We start from the raw sequence: 14,047 nt of genomic DNA, 5'->3' as shown, positions 1-14,047 counted from the left end.
TACGTATTGGAGGACTCTTCGGTAGTGTCTACTTTCCCTTTACTATAAAATGTAATATTAATATAAATATTGGCTGTCTGGATGATACTAGTACAAATAATTTAAACTTTTCAGGGCATTTTAGATCATATGTAAACCTTTTTGTTCGGATTAAATTAGTTTTTAACCTTTAATAAATATTATTCTTAACTAGAATGAATCACCAACAAGTAAATTTTAAATAACTAAGTGGAAGACTGCCTGAATATGGCAACACCTTGCTAAACTGTGTTAAGAGTTAAAGTTTCTCACGTAAATCGTCAGTAAAAGTCGGGTCAAACGTCGCTTTTAAAAACGCAAAAGCTTAAAAGTATATAAATACAGACTCGATAAAAGAATATCTGCCACAGGTTAACTTTTTGTTTAGGTTAAATTAGTTTTTCCTGCCTAAAACTAACCCAGATAACACATTACCAATATGCGATAATAGACAAGTGGGTCACATACGATTCAAAATGGCGCGCTTCAATTGACTTCAATTTCACATTGGTTGAAAACACAAGATGCGCAATCTAGTTATATATATGATATCTATGGTTCCCGCCCACACAAATATGGTTTAATTTTATACGAAGCACTATACGTACTCTCATATACTGTTACCCTCGTGTCTATATTTCAAAGTATTGTGTACAGTGTTAGCAGAAACTATAGAAATGGTGGTCGTATCAGATTCTCGCAACAGAGTTGGGCAAGATGCAGGATTCTTTACTTCTTTGGATGGCATTTTAAAAGCTGTACAATTCGTAAGTTTTTGTCTTATCTTACTTATATCAACCTATAGCCGCGTTTTAACTGGTGCTGGTGGTTATGAATCCTTTTATAATATATACTAACCAAACCTTAATAAGTACTATCTGGCAATTAATCTTTAGTTACTTCCCTATTCTGTAATCTGTGTGTAATGTCACATCGTCACGTATGTTTCTTTACCAGAACCGGTCCAGTAACATACAGTTTTTACATTTGCGTCAACTTTTTGCATATTTATCAAGCCTTTAAATGGCACTATAGATTACTAACGACCTATGTCCGACTTTTTTTTCAGATTTTTCTAGGATTTTGTACCGCATCTAAAAATTTAATGGAAGCCCTTAATTTTTTACATTTTCAGGTGTTGAGCCTAATCACACTCATATTGGTTTCCTCTTCACATTATTGGACGATTGTTGGTGCAGGGCAGATGTCATACGTTACATTTGTAGCATCTTTCTGTTGCACTTCCCTTGCCATAAGTGCTTTCATTTATTTCTGCAAATGTTATAATGGATACTTGTTGAACAAACTGCCATGGGATAAACTTGTAAGGTTTTTGTACTACTGTACATGTACTTCAAACAGTGTAACACACATTCGCTTTAATCTTTGTGGAAGTAAAAAAGAAGTGTTGATATTGCTTAAACCCCTGTCTGAATTCCCTTCATTCATTAAAAAGTAAAACTAAAGAGAGATTATCTCTACTTTTAAATTTAATAGTCATGAAAATCTTTTTATTTTTATCCACAAATTAAGCAGCTTTTAAAAGCTACAGGTTTTTACTGTACAAAAGCCTAGCCACCTCCATATCCTTTTTTTTAATTTTAAGTTTTTAAGCTTTGAAACTTCACAGAACTTTTGTCAAACGGGTGTTTTAAGTGTTTCAGCACCCAGTAAATCAGCTGTTATCGTGCTGTTAGGTATCAATCAAAGCATATTACATTCACCTCATTATTTAAGGAGGTTCCCTATGTTTGATAACTATGATTGTAACATCATTTTAGCAACGGGATGCCAGGAACATTTTAACGAATCTAAACACCAGTGTTATAACGACTGTTGTCGTCTCACGGAGGTGCCAATTTTACACAACACATTACACCTGATTAAAAATTAGTTTCACACAAGGCGGAAACCAATGGTTATTGTGCGGCTAATAGTAATATGTCTAACAAATCACCGTTATTAAAATTTTAATCTTTTTTAAACTTCAGGAGCTTTTCTACAGCCTTGGATGTGCGTTGATGTTTTTCATTGGAATGTGTGTATCTGCTAACAGTGCCGATACGTTCAAAAACACAAGAGGAACATTTGACGAACTATTTATAGCATCATCGGTAAGATCTATGTTATAACCACAGACCTATAAAATCACATTCCATTCTAAATAAATGGGTTAGGTTTAACAGTAAGGCACACCGTAGGGCGTAGGATGGGGGCCAGATGTCCATAATTCATATTGTAAACAATAAGATTAAACACATGACAAAAGGTACTTTACTAAATTTAGTATAAATATGCTAGAAATTCTATTCTAAATAAATGATTTATTTGAAGGTCTTAAGAATATTTTTATATTTAACCAGTTTTGGGATCTTTTTCTGTTAGTTTCATTATTATACAATATACATGCTATTCTGCTTTTCCTACCATGCATTATGTAATATTAGAAACAGCTCTTCTGGTAAAATGCCAGTAGAAAGGTGGTGGAAAAAATTTTTTTTCTAACCAAAGCGTTATTTTTAATATACCAGCTTGCCAACTCTAATCTCCACTTGAGTATTTACTTCCACATCTTATCTTACCCCACACAGTACTATATATATATAAACACAAACTACTCCTTACTTCCAGATCTTCTGTGTGCTTGCAATGTTCGCTTACTTGGTTTATGCTTTCCTTATCTTTCGTGGTAGGAAGCCACGCAGTGTCCCACCTCCCCCCATCCCTGATAGTGTTTAATTAAGTGTAATATTATTGACATCTCAATTATTTGGTTATGTTACAGGTAATGGCCGAATTGTTTTTTATTTGCCAACTTAACCATATAAGAAAACATTATTTGGACCGAACTTCTCAAATATTTGGTTATGTTACAAGTGTTTGCCAAATTGTATTTTATTGGCAAACTTGAAAAACAGTTCTTGTCCAACCTTTTCCAAACCTATAATAACATATCTCACCTTTTCATTTAAATCAGTTTAAAATCACTTGTTTATGATATCTATCGAGGTTCATATAGAGACACTTTACTCAAGATGTTTAAAAACTGGACTATAACATTTATTTTATATTTCAATATACTGCACATAACATATTGCAATATTCTGACAGTTTTAAAAAGTTTGTATAAAAACACGTAACACTCAAACAACACAAAATTTGAAATATATAATATATGTGCTAGTGTTGTTTGAAACATGTAATATTATTTTGGAATAGCAGTACTGTATGGCAATACCAAATACTAAAAAAAGCAAGCTGAAGCAATCTAAATTAAAAAGCGAAAATCATGTTGTATAATGAATTCTACCTGCTTTTAGCAGGGTTTTTTAAAATTATGAAAAATACAATTGTCACCTTGACTTGGCATGTCAAGTAACATGGCCCAGTCGTCACGTAGACAAGGTGAAACCTCGTTAATTTCTCTTCTTTCCTTCTTTTGCCTCTCGTATCTTTCACGACCCGCAGCATCATTCTCACCACTAGGAAGCACCATAGAAGGCACGTCGGCAACCACACCTTTGGATTTAAGTGGGACGTACCACAAGGTAGCGCTGTTGGTCATCCTACGAGCACCTGGTAAAACATTGAGGTTATTTCTCCGTTCTATTTTACATAGGTGAGGGTCCTGCGACATTTGCTTGCTACAGTCCAGAGTTGACTTATTTCTCTGATACTCAGGGTGCTACAGTCTATTAGTGACTACTGGGATGAAGCAATGCTTGTTAAGTGTCCTGCTAAAATAATATTTTTCATACTCTAGAATTAATATATTTTCCTTATCATATATAAAAAGAAAATAACTTTTTTTAATTAAACTAAATTTATATTTTAACAACCAATTTTAACATGACAACATCCCTGATAGTGTTTAATTAAGTGTAATATTATTGACATCTCAATTATTTGGTTATGTTACAGGTAATGGCCGAATTGTTTTTTATTTGCCAACTTAACCATATAAGAAAACATTATTTGGACCGAACTTCTCAAATATTTGGTTATGTTACAAGTGTTTGCCAAATTGTATTTTATTGGCAAACTTGAAAAACAGTTCTTGTCCAACCTTTTCCAAACCTATAATAACATATCTCACCTTTTCATTTAAATCAGTTTAAAATCACTTGTTTATGATATCTATCGAGGTTCATATAGAGACACTTTACTCAAGATGTTTAAAAACTGGACTATAACATTTATTTTATATTTCAATATACTGCACATAACATATTGCAATATTCTGACAGTTTTAAAAAGTTTGTATAAAAACACGTAACACTCAAACAACACAAAATTTGAAATATATAATATATGTGCTAGTGTTGTTTGAAACATGTAATATTATTTTGGAATAGCAGTACTGTATGGCAATACCAAATACTAAAAAAAGCAAGCTGAAGCAATCTAAATTAAAAAGCGAAAATCATGTTGTATAATGAATTCTACCTGCTTTTAGCAGGGTTTTTTAAAATTATGAAAAATACAATTGCAATTTTAAACAACACATGCCAAAACTTTTTGCAAATTAAAAACAAACAGTTATTGTGACAGACCGAAGACAGAAGTTTTAGATTTCCCGCCTTATATTTTATTATTGTGCATGTTATCATTAAGTTTCACATTTGCGATGTAAGTCTCATTTTTTTCTGCATTTCATATCTTAGTTTGCCTTCTTCAAATCTCTCATGATCACTTGGGGTTGTAAGCTTTAAAACAAAGTTACTTGTCATATGCCAGGTATGATGTTAAGTTAGTAGCAAAATAACTTTAAAACAAAGTTGTTTTTTTGGTCCAGTGGCATTCATTAATATAACTGGTATTTGAACCTATTATCTACTGCCTTGGTATGGTGTTTAACAGTGTTTCTTGTACTAATAAACATATCTCAGTGATAAGAAATTGTGTTCTGTGTTGATGGCCTAGTGTTACTATAAATAAATCATATAGTATAGTGGGAAAAGATGGGCCATCTTTAGCACATAACATCCAAATATTCGGATCGTACAATTACGAATGGTCTATAGGAGTTGTTAGGTTACAGTTTTATGTTTCTTTAAATATCTTTTGTTTATTACCAAAGGGGACAAGAAAATAGGTGTTACATATTTCCCCACTCTACTATACATACTTTGGAAATGTTTAAAATAAGCTAATACTGTAAGTCTATAAATACAGATAGATGGAAAGTATGAAGAAAAGCAGTTCAGCTCAATGTTTGTTAGGTTTTTCTGGGCTCAATACTGATACTATTGACTACAAGTGTGTCTTTAGGCAAGTCACTTAATAGACATTGCTCAAACACAGTGGTCTGTAAATGGTTGTAGCACAATGGTTGTTGGGTCATGGGCCAACTCAGGCCCTTACCTCAAATTTATACCATGTCACACTTTAAGACCTCTCACATAAAAAAAGCAACCATAAGACAAATAAACAATTTTACCTTGAGAGTTGGTACTGGGATTGTCTTTTTCTGACTATCCAATGAAACATAAGTAAAGAATGCTGTACATGCACAGAACACTGAGCTTGGGTTCACTGCTTCTCTCTGGGGAAAGGAAAAAGTTTTCACATAAAATGCAAGTGAAGAATCTTACCTGACGTCATCTGCTACCCCCAATTACTTAATACAGTGTGAGTGCACACAATTCCAGGGTAGGCATGCATGTAGGGTAGGCATGCAACTTTTTACAAAGAAGATAAAATTCTTACCGATCTATTTCTTTCTTCCACAAGAACAACAACCTGGATCATCAGAGACTTGTTGCTTGTAAATATTGGGCGACTACGAAAGTGAAGAATGTTTCCTGTGATTGTTGCATAATAAAGTTGATTATTACATCACTATAGCTATATTAATTTGAACTTATAAATGTATTTTAATTTTGTAAAATTTTAAAAAGTTATATTAGTGTCATACTGGCAGTATATGGTGGCTGTTTACATCTCGTGCACGCATGTTATATTTAAGCATCAAGTTACTTCTCAATGTTTGGAAATCACCCAATAGGCGGCCAACTTTTATAATTCATAATTCTAAGTGTGTTTATGAAACAAATTTAACACAGTCTAGAAAATTCCAGGGTAGCCCTTCCCACCCTGGTTTGTAGCCTATATGGTGCTCCTGGTTTACCTTTGTTGATACTTCTATGAAAGTTTGTTGCATCCATTGAAGCGGTCACTACATTGGTGTGGCAATGTCTCACTGCACATATGCCTGCTACCTGTGGTAGTGTGTTGGTAGTGAACATAGTTATTATGGCTAAGTATTTATCAATGGTTTGTGTGCACAAGAGACAATACATTTTGTATGAAGAAAAATACTATGTCTGTGGACATAGGTTTGTAAAATAACATGCATAAATCACTCAAGTTTCCACCCGCGAAAAAAATAAAAATAATAACAACCAAACCAACTAAAACTCATTTGCTTATTGACACACTGCAACAACCAAAAGTCATGTCTACTTATCCACACACTGCAATAGCTTCAGCAATTCGACTGTGGGCATGAGAGTGGCAACCATAGATAAGTCACTCAAGCTCCAACCCAAAAAAGACAAATAAAATTACCTCATCCATTAATTTCATGGTAAATCCCCCTGTTGCGATACCTTGTAGGCCACAATCTTGTACGCCAACCAAATGTATTAACGTTGATTGTGCGTATCCTACTGTGTGTGGTTCATGACCTGGAAAAACAAATAACTGATAAAATAAATACTACAATGTTTAAAAACAAAAATGATTTTATATTTGAATCTAACTTGCTTTTGCTACTAGTATTGATTAAACTTTTGCCCTGTTTGGTTGTGTAGATTGTAGGCATATCAATCGGGTAAAAAGTATTTCAGATCCAAAATTGTAGGGATAAAATATATGATTATACCCATGATTCAAAGGCCCTAACTATCTTCATGTTCGTGATAAATTACAAACAATATAGTGGAGGTTGTCACCTTGACTTGGCATGTCAAGTAACATGGCCCAGTCGTCACGTAGACAAGGTGAAACCTCGTTAATTTCTCTTCTTTCCTTCTTTTGCCTCTCGTATCTTTCACGACCCGCAGCATCATTCTCACCACTAGGAAGCACCATAGAAGGCACGTCGGCAACCACACCTTTGGATTTAAGTGGGACGTACCACAAGGTAGCGCTGTTGGTCATCCTACGAGCACCTGGTAAAACATTGAGGTTATTTCTCCGTTCTATTTTACATAGGTGAGGGTCCTGCGACATTTGCTTGCTACAGTCCAGAGTTGACTTATTTCTCTGATACTCAGGGTGCTACAGTCTATTAGTGACTACTGGGATGAAGCAATGCTTGTTAAGTGTCCTGCTAAAATAATATTTTTCATACTCTAGAATTAATATATTTTCCTTATCATATATAAAAAGAAAATAACTTTTTTTAATTAAACTAAATTTATATTTTAACAACCAATTTTAACATGACAACACCTCCATGTCCTTATTTACCTGTTAACACATTTTCCGCATAAACTTTGACCTTTACTTCCACCGAGTGGCTCGAACAGAAAGTTACTTTGGCCACTAGGTGGGCTAGTTCACCAACATACATCGGGAGTAAAAAGTCTGTTCGTTCAACTCTTGCAAGAACACACAAGCTTCCACCCTGTGTGGAAAGATGGGATGTATCAATTTATAACACAATATACAAATATTTTGTTATGTTATTTAAAGGATTTAGCTGCGACACATATAGAAATACTTACTATATATGAGAATCTCAATAGAATATGGTTTTACACTTTTAATTAAAAACTACTCAATATATTTTTACTACACAACTGCAATGAACAAAAATCAAGTCATCATTTTGCTCCTAATTGATAGCATCAGTGTCCTTCAAAACGAACAAATTGCATTTTAAATCAGGGGTAGATTCACGAAATAAAACAACTGCTGTTGAAGGATCTTTACTTTCGCAATGAATTTTGGATGCCCAGTGGTGTTCTAGGCCAAACTGGTCTAAACCCTGGCCTAAATCCTCCCCCATATTGCCATATATAATAAAAATGAAAGACACCGCCACACCAAGTTACCTCGTCACTACCCCCAACATTACAGTGTCTGGTACCAACTATCATACCAGCTTCCTCTATCATCTTAAGTATCGTGCCTCCGTGTACGTTGCCCGATATATTCGCATCGCCAGGTTGCATTGACCTGTTTGAATAAATGAAATTGATGTTGTTATATGCTACAGACGTGCCCGTATTGCCTATTATTTACTATGATTCGGCTGTGGAAAATTACAAACCAGTCGAAAAAAAACAGGCGCCGGAAACATTTAAACATAAATAAATGAAATGTATTTTATTTCTTAAGTCCTGATAACGAAGAACGCAAAAGTTCACAAAACACCCAAAGAACATAAATGTATTAATATAAGCAAGCAACTTACCTGCACAGTACAAGTGGTATGTCTTCCATTATGTACAAATATTTATTATAAAAACTAAACTCTGGAACTATAAATTAATCTAGGTTATAAATATATAGGGTTTATAAAAAGGTTCAACTTAATAAAGTTAAAAGTTTTTATAATGCTCAATGCTGTACTGAAAAAAATTATAAGGTTATAAGTGTTGTTCGAAAAAGATTCTTTGATTACAGAAAACTTATATTATTTAAAGCAACAAAAAATTAAATTTGAACATCAGTTGTAGAAAAATACTGAAGAAAAAAGTGTGGCTACTAAACCTATAGCTGTAACCCGTGATTAAAATAAATAATTCAAATTTTATGAAACTTTTCTTAATTAAACTTATTATAAAATTGTAAAACAACAAAATAGTATCGAATGATGTCCTTAAGTATACAATTGCTCATTTAAAAACCATGCAGGCAAGATAATACTAAATCATGAGATGAATAAATGATTTATAAAGAAGAAAAAATGTTTTATAGTCGTTAAAAAAAGTTCTTGATTATTAGTTTAAAAAAAAAGAATACTATTTGTATAGACCTAAGCCCATATTATATCGCAAGTTTAAATAAAGTTAATTCTTCTTGAGTTTCCCTTTCACAAAATACTGAGGTTCAGCAAAACATCTCCAGAGCAATAAGTTTGAAATGAACACAAGGAAGACATTGATAGCAATAACCATGTACATTGATGCTTGAGGAATGTGATATTCAGGATTGGACATTGGGAACCAGGTGTAAGCCATATACACGCATGTACCCTGTGCATCAATCAATGTCATGTATGTTTATATACTGTTGCTACCAGGCATATTATACTTGTATTTCGGTACTTTGGGCAAGAATTTTGCTGACTGAAGTGTCGTCGGCCAATTCAGATAGTTTGTTTTTGTGTTAGGGTTGTTAAAACATGGGTGCTCTACTTTATACACCTTGTGTCCATTAGGACCTACCTCTTATTTTAACTTGTGAGTGATACAGTGGTCACCAATCTTATCTCTTTTCTATTAAACAATCCTTGGTACTTGTCTTAAGTATTAAAGAAGTTTTGTTAAGTTTATGAATATCAATAATTAATGGTCAAGACACATGTAATAATTATATCTACCCACCAGTGCACTCTGCATGAAACAATTAAAACTCAATATACCTGTAGCATTCCTGCTGCATAAAATACAACCAGGTCCATCATCCATTCACAACCAGAATGTAACAAACCATATATTGCAAACAACTGAAAAATAGAAATAATAAATCAAATGTTAGGAATTATGTGATAGCCTCATATGAATAAGATCCACAAATATTTAAATTGCTTGTAATGAAAATGAAATATATCACTTTCAGTGAATGATACTAATACCATTGTTGGTGTGTATATATAAATATTGGCTTTACATTTAACAAACATTATGCCAACCCAGTAGACACTATAGGTTGTGGCACCCTGGGTGTTTTGGTAATAGGCAAATTATGCTTAAACCTCAGGTGACAGGTCTACTGACGATTGGCACTATAGGATCTGTCTGTCTAACCATATATATAATAGAACTATGTAGTACAGAAATAATACTAGAGTTCCAACAAAACAAAAGTTTTCCTTAAAGTCAAACCTTACCTGGAATGGCACTCCATATATGAAACCATACAACACCCAGGTAGCTCCAAACTTTCCAGGTTCCATAATGTAAGGTTCATGTGTTGTGACATAATACTTAGTAAGGGGGAAGGGTGAATCAAGCGCCCCGAGGCCCCGTATTATCATGAAGAAAGAAGCAACGAGTAAACCGGTGATAAGGAAAATATCCAATGCTCGGTATCTGGAATATAAGAAAATACTGATGACTTCATTACATTAGAAGAAATGTGACTTATTTATTCTTGTGTCTTGGGGCAACTAGGACTAAATTAGATATACTGCTTTGAAGAGACAAGTTATACATATGTATATACCGCTTACAAGTTAATAGTTATGCACATGTAACTTTGTGGCATTGTGGGTAAATTTTCTTTGCTCCTTTTGCTGTATGAATGGCAAATTAGACAATCCATTAGTGACCACTAGGTTGGAGCAATTTTGTTAAGTGTCTTTGCCCAAATTATTTTATAACTCCTAGGAATTATTTATGTCCTTATAGATAAAAAATTTATTCACCCATTAGTTTATAACTCAATACCAAAGTATGGTAGAAAGTTGACTTACTTGGTTGAATTTATCGCTTGGATCTTGTCTGATCTTGGTTTATTCAAGAAGTGAAAGAATACCCACATTGGAAAGACGACAAACACGATATTCATTGCAACAGAGGGAGGAAGATACGTCGCAAAGCTACCACTGTATGCTCCAACAATCACACAGAACTGACTTGTAAGTATTCCTCCAGCCCAATATATTGCAGTATATCTCGGGTCCTTGTTATTATCAATGTTATATATGATGTGAATGTACAAGAGGTAGTTCACGATGGCATTCCAGCCTTGAACACCAAGCCCAAATGGAGTATCCAGGTATGGCTCACCATGTTCAAAATAACCAGTACCTGATTTTAAACCAAACAACCCAAAGCGTTGACCTTGAAGAGCTAGGTCTGTCATGCTTGCCCACATAAAGAGACAGCATGTGTAATACAAAACACCTCTGCCCTGTAATAGTTGGTTTGAATTAAAAACTTTATTGTTAATATTATATAAATAATTATCGGCACTAGTAAAGAATCCTCTGGTACGTTACAGATTAGGCTGGTGGAAAGTTTTATAGGATAGTAGTTAGGGGGTATTAGTTAGAGTTCAGTGGTGAGTGGTTATTTGGATGAGTAGTTATGTTTAGCAGTTAGCAGATAATGTAGGGAAGGATTTTTCATTAGCATTTTTACACAATAATGAACAGTTCACACAAATCTATTTTTTGTAAAATTTAAACCAATTTACCTCTTTTCCTTCCTCTTTTTTGATTCCGTTAGGTGGCACCACAAGGTACACAAACACCACTATTGTCGCCATTGAAGTAAAACCGATCGCCATCAAGTTAATGGGTTGTGATAATACATCACTATTAGTAACGAAAACAACAAGCGGTATGCCGCTTAGACTAATAAAACAAGACGCCAAAACACCGATAAAGTTGGCCATTACTGCAAGTAACTTAAAATCTAAGGCTGTTTTAAAATATGCGAAGGATATTACTCAATTCTCGTGATCAGACCACGCAGACAAAAAGTAAACAAAACGATCCTTATTCGAGGGGAAGTACCCGTTTATTCGCTGAGTCATTATAACTTAATAGAAATCTTAAGAATTTATAACTATGGGGACTATTTTTACTTAATTGCCTCAATTTCATAGTTTTGTGAACTTTTATTTATAAACAGAAAAAGATAACAGTCTAGTTTTGTATATTCTTATTTAGTTTTTGCGTGATAAATATGAGTACAATTTCATATCACCTTAGCACAGTCATGCTTCCATAAAAGTAGTACAGTAGTACATACTTCCATAGTAGTTCATACTTTCATAAAAGTAGTACATGTTGTTTAATGGTGCCATCAGAATACAAACGAATGCTCAAACTTAATTTCAATTTTATGAAAAACAAATAAGACTTTCATTTATTCTCAAAATGTTTCCAAAAACACAGGGCTTGTATTAACGCATCAGCCGTCTCTGGTGATATGTGATTTCCATTTTCTCCGCCGTAAAAAGTTGCTTCGCTTGATGTTTTTAAGAATTCAGGTGATATTTCAACGGGCCTGCCTTCCCACATTCCCTCTTGTACAATACTGTGAACAAGTTTCAAACTGCACATGCGAGATGCCGTACCTCCTGAATGGATAAACATATGTGAATAAATTTAATGTAACATTAGGTGTTTAAAATTTAGCAGAAGATTAGATTAATCAAAACACTAAGGAGAAGGGAGTTACTTTAATTTGCATGGCAGGACAAGAATAGTAGTTATAACACATGTGTTCTGTTTCATACACCTCATGCCGAGTTACCATATTTGTAATGTGATTAAAAAATTAAACAAAATAATATTGGTTGTGACACTCATTACTTACCGACTCCCAGCTTTGCATACTTTGCTACACTTTGTCTACTACCACTAAATATACAACTTTCCTCCGGTTTCTCCAACATTCCAATTAAAAGCATCGCAACTGATCTGTAATGATAGAGGTTAAGTAGATAATAATGCTTGATCTAGAGTACTAATTAATGATGGTTTAAAACATGTTGCATATATTCTTCGAATGTGAGGATTGTGTGGGTTTTATTTTACTTGGGTGAGGTCACCGATGGGTCCTAAAATTTAGGCAAGAGTTGGCCCATTACCCTGATTACGTTGGGCAGATTTATTTGGGAAAATTAGGCGAATATTGAACTGCACAATATAAAGAATAAAAAAGTATATTAAATCACCTCAAATGTAGGTTGATGGCGTAGTATGTTGGTGGAAGATAAGGGCGTTCTATGATATGTGCGTCTACTTGGGGTATCTCTTGTATAAATGGGTGAATCTGAAACAGAACATTCTTTACAACTCAACTCCATAGTTTTTTTGCATCATTGTTCACCCTTCTAATTATTTTCTGTTTTAAAAGAAGTTAAACCAAACCATTTTACTAACTAAGGGTTTAACATTAAAGTCACGTAATGCCTACTAAAAAGGTCTACTCACTGTTGAGAAATATTGGCTAAAATTATTTCCGCTCCATTTTCGTTGTAAAGATGTTGTTAAAACGCTTGTTACTTGAAAGTCCCGAGTCATGGTGACGCATGAAAGCTCTTGTGACGTTGCAACGAAAGAGGAAATGTGGTTTATTGTCTGTATATGTATTTAAGAAAAATTTACTTTCAATCCGATGCAAATGTTAGGAACTTAGGGGGTGCTTTGGTGACAACTTTTAAAACAACATATGCTTTGCTTTCACATTCAAGTTTTGGTCTTAACAGAGCTTACAGCAGCGTTTACCTTGTTGTTAGGTGTCTATACAAATGAGTAGAACCAAAGTATATTTCATTCACTAAATTAATCAATGATATTCCCCATGCTTGACGACTATAAGTTAGTTAATTGTATTTTAACAATGCCTTCCTAGACTTTATTACAGTACAAATTTTACATGAAACACTGTATGAATAAAAAAAGCAAAAAGTTTGGCAACTCCTATTGCAATGTTACCAACAATATTATACCTTGACTTTGCTCTTTGTATTTCTACGGCCATGATAAAAGAATAAAGCTCGATTTTTTTTCTTTGAGGTTGATGTGGTTGGTTCTCTATGAATGAAAATAGTTTGAAATCACCTTACTTTCCTGTTTATTCAATACCATACATATTATACAGCATAGCATGCCATGGCCCATGAGTCATGATATTTTTGCCAGAGTTGGCACTTTACCCAGGGTGCTACAATTCATTAGTAATCACTGGGTTGGAGTAATATTTATTAAACGTCAATGTCATGCTAACGAAATGCATGTCTATGAAGTGTGAATGAATGAATGAATGAATGAATGTAACTTACTTTATCCTTGCGTGGGTGGAAAACGACAGTCGTTATCACACGGGTTTAACAA

At 33.9% G+C, this 14,047-nt stretch overlaps 4 protein-coding genes across 8 annotated transcripts in view; 1 reads left to right on the top strand and 3 right to left on the bottom strand.

Moving 5' to 3' along the window:
* Positions 1-294: 294 nt before the first annotated feature.
* Positions 295-7,357, top strand: LOC100184402. 5 transcript variants are annotated; one of them, XR_003396247.1, is made up of 7 exons: positions 295-785; positions 1,154-1,342; positions 2,010-2,132; positions 2,650-2,739; positions 3,876-3,939; positions 7,086-7,165; positions 7,237-7,357. XR_003396247.1 is itself a non-coding variant. In XM_009864214.3 (5 exons), exons 1-5 carry the CDS (start codon positions 696-698, stop codon positions 3,891-3,893), a joined length of 510 nt encoding a protein of 169 aa, XP_009862516.1. In that variant the 5' UTR covers positions 296-695; the 3' UTR covers positions 3,894-4,423. The 5 variants fall into 5 exon arrangements, 3 of the variants coding, with proteins under 3 accessions (XP_009862516.1, XP_026691945.1, XP_002128904.1); XR_003396246.1 differs by lacking the exons at positions 3,876-3,939; positions 7,086-7,165; positions 7,237-7,357 and adding exons at positions 3,487-3,566; positions 3,638-3,758 and having other exon boundaries at positions 297-785; positions 2,650-2,803; XM_009864214.3 differs by lacking the exons at positions 7,086-7,165; positions 7,237-7,357 and having other exon boundaries at positions 296-785; positions 3,876-4,423.
* On the bottom strand, positions 4,205-8,585 carry LOC100182032 (cytosolic acyl coenzyme A thioester hydrolase). The gene is made up of 9 exons (XM_002128983.5): positions 8,444-8,585; positions 8,082-8,205; positions 7,495-7,651; positions 6,975-7,193; positions 6,589-6,707; positions 6,149-6,239; positions 5,728-5,822; positions 5,459-5,563; positions 4,205-4,724 (listed from the first exon to the last, which is right to left on the bottom strand). Exons 1-9 carry the CDS (start codon positions 8,470-8,472, stop codon positions 4,635-4,637), a joined length of 1,029 nt encoding a protein of 342 aa, XP_002129019.1. The 5' UTR covers positions 8,473-8,585; the 3' UTR covers positions 4,205-4,634.
* Positions 8,511-11,665, bottom strand: LOC100179705 (transmembrane 6 superfamily member 1-like). The gene is made up of 5 exons (XM_002129034.4): positions 11,395-11,665; positions 10,670-11,109; positions 10,085-10,286; positions 9,617-9,700; positions 8,511-9,227 (listed from the first exon to the last, which is right to left on the bottom strand). Exons 1-5 carry the CDS (start codon positions 11,593-11,595, stop codon positions 9,042-9,044), a joined length of 1,113 nt encoding a protein of 370 aa, XP_002129070.1. The 5' UTR covers positions 11,596-11,665; the 3' UTR covers positions 8,511-9,041.
* A 140-nt stretch (positions 11,666-11,805) lies between these two features.
* Positions 11,806-14,047, bottom strand: part of LOC100177363 — a 3,295-nt gene continuing 1,053 nt past the window's right edge. The window contains exons 3-7 of the mRNA XM_002129087.4: positions 13,663-13,747; positions 13,145-13,291; positions 12,886-12,983; positions 12,525-12,628; positions 11,806-12,285 (exon numbers count right to left, since the gene is read on the bottom strand). Of these exons, the coding sequence (XP_002129123.3) occupies positions 12,068-12,285; positions 12,525-12,628; positions 12,886-12,983; positions 13,145-13,291; positions 13,663-13,747 (652 nt within the window). The 3' untranslated portion in view covers positions 11,806-12,067. The remainder of the gene's footprint in view (positions 12,286-12,524; positions 12,629-12,885; positions 12,984-13,144; positions 13,292-13,662; positions 13,748-14,047) is intronic.

Source organism: Ciona intestinalis, chromosome 1, assembly GCF_000224145.3.
Source record: "Ciona intestinalis chromosome 1, KH, whole genome shotgun sequence".
Taxonomy (NCBI): Eukaryota; Metazoa; Chordata; class Ascidiacea; order Phlebobranchia; family Cionidae; genus Ciona; species Ciona intestinalis.
This window is presented reverse-complemented; position numbering and strand designations above follow the sequence as displayed.

Excerpts from the sequence above, each read along its gene's own strand:
- LOC100182032 (XM_002128983.5), bottom strand. The coding sequence starts at position 8,472 with ATGGAAGACATACCACTTGTACTGTGCAG. Across the intron at positions 7,652-8,081 it reads ATGTTGGGGGTAGTGACGAG|GGTGGAAGCTTGTGTGTTCT; the intron begins GTAACTTGGTGT and ends CTTTCCACACAG. Across the intron at positions 5,564-5,727 it reads TGGAAGAAAGAAATAGATCG|AGAGAAGCAGTGAACCCAAG; the intron begins GTAAGAATTTTA and ends TCCTTTCCCCAG.
- LOC100184402 (XM_009864214.3), top strand. The coding sequence starts at position 696 with ATGGTGGTCGTATCAGATTCTCGCAACAGAGTTGGGCAAGATGCAGGA. Across the intron at positions 786-1,153 it reads TTTTAAAAGCTGTACAATTC|GTGTTGAGCCTAATCACACT; the intron begins GTAAGTTTTTGT and ends TTACATTTTCAG. Across the intron at positions 2,133-2,649 it reads AACTATTTATAGCATCATCG|ATCTTCTGTGTGCTTGCAAT; the intron begins GTAAGATCTATG and ends CCTTACTTCCAG.
- LOC100179705 (XM_002129034.4), bottom strand. The coding sequence starts at position 11,595 with ATGGCCAACTTTATCGGTGTTTTGGCGTCTTGTTTTATTAGTCTAAGC. Across the intron at positions 11,110-11,394 it reads AAAAAGAGGAAGGAAAAGAG|GGCAGAGGTGTTTTGTATTA; the intron begins GTAAATTGGTTT and ends CAACTATTACAG. Across the intron at positions 9,228-9,616 it reads ATGCAGCAGGAATGCTACAG|GGTACATGCGTGTATATGGC; the intron begins GTATATTGAGTT and ends ATTGATGCACAG.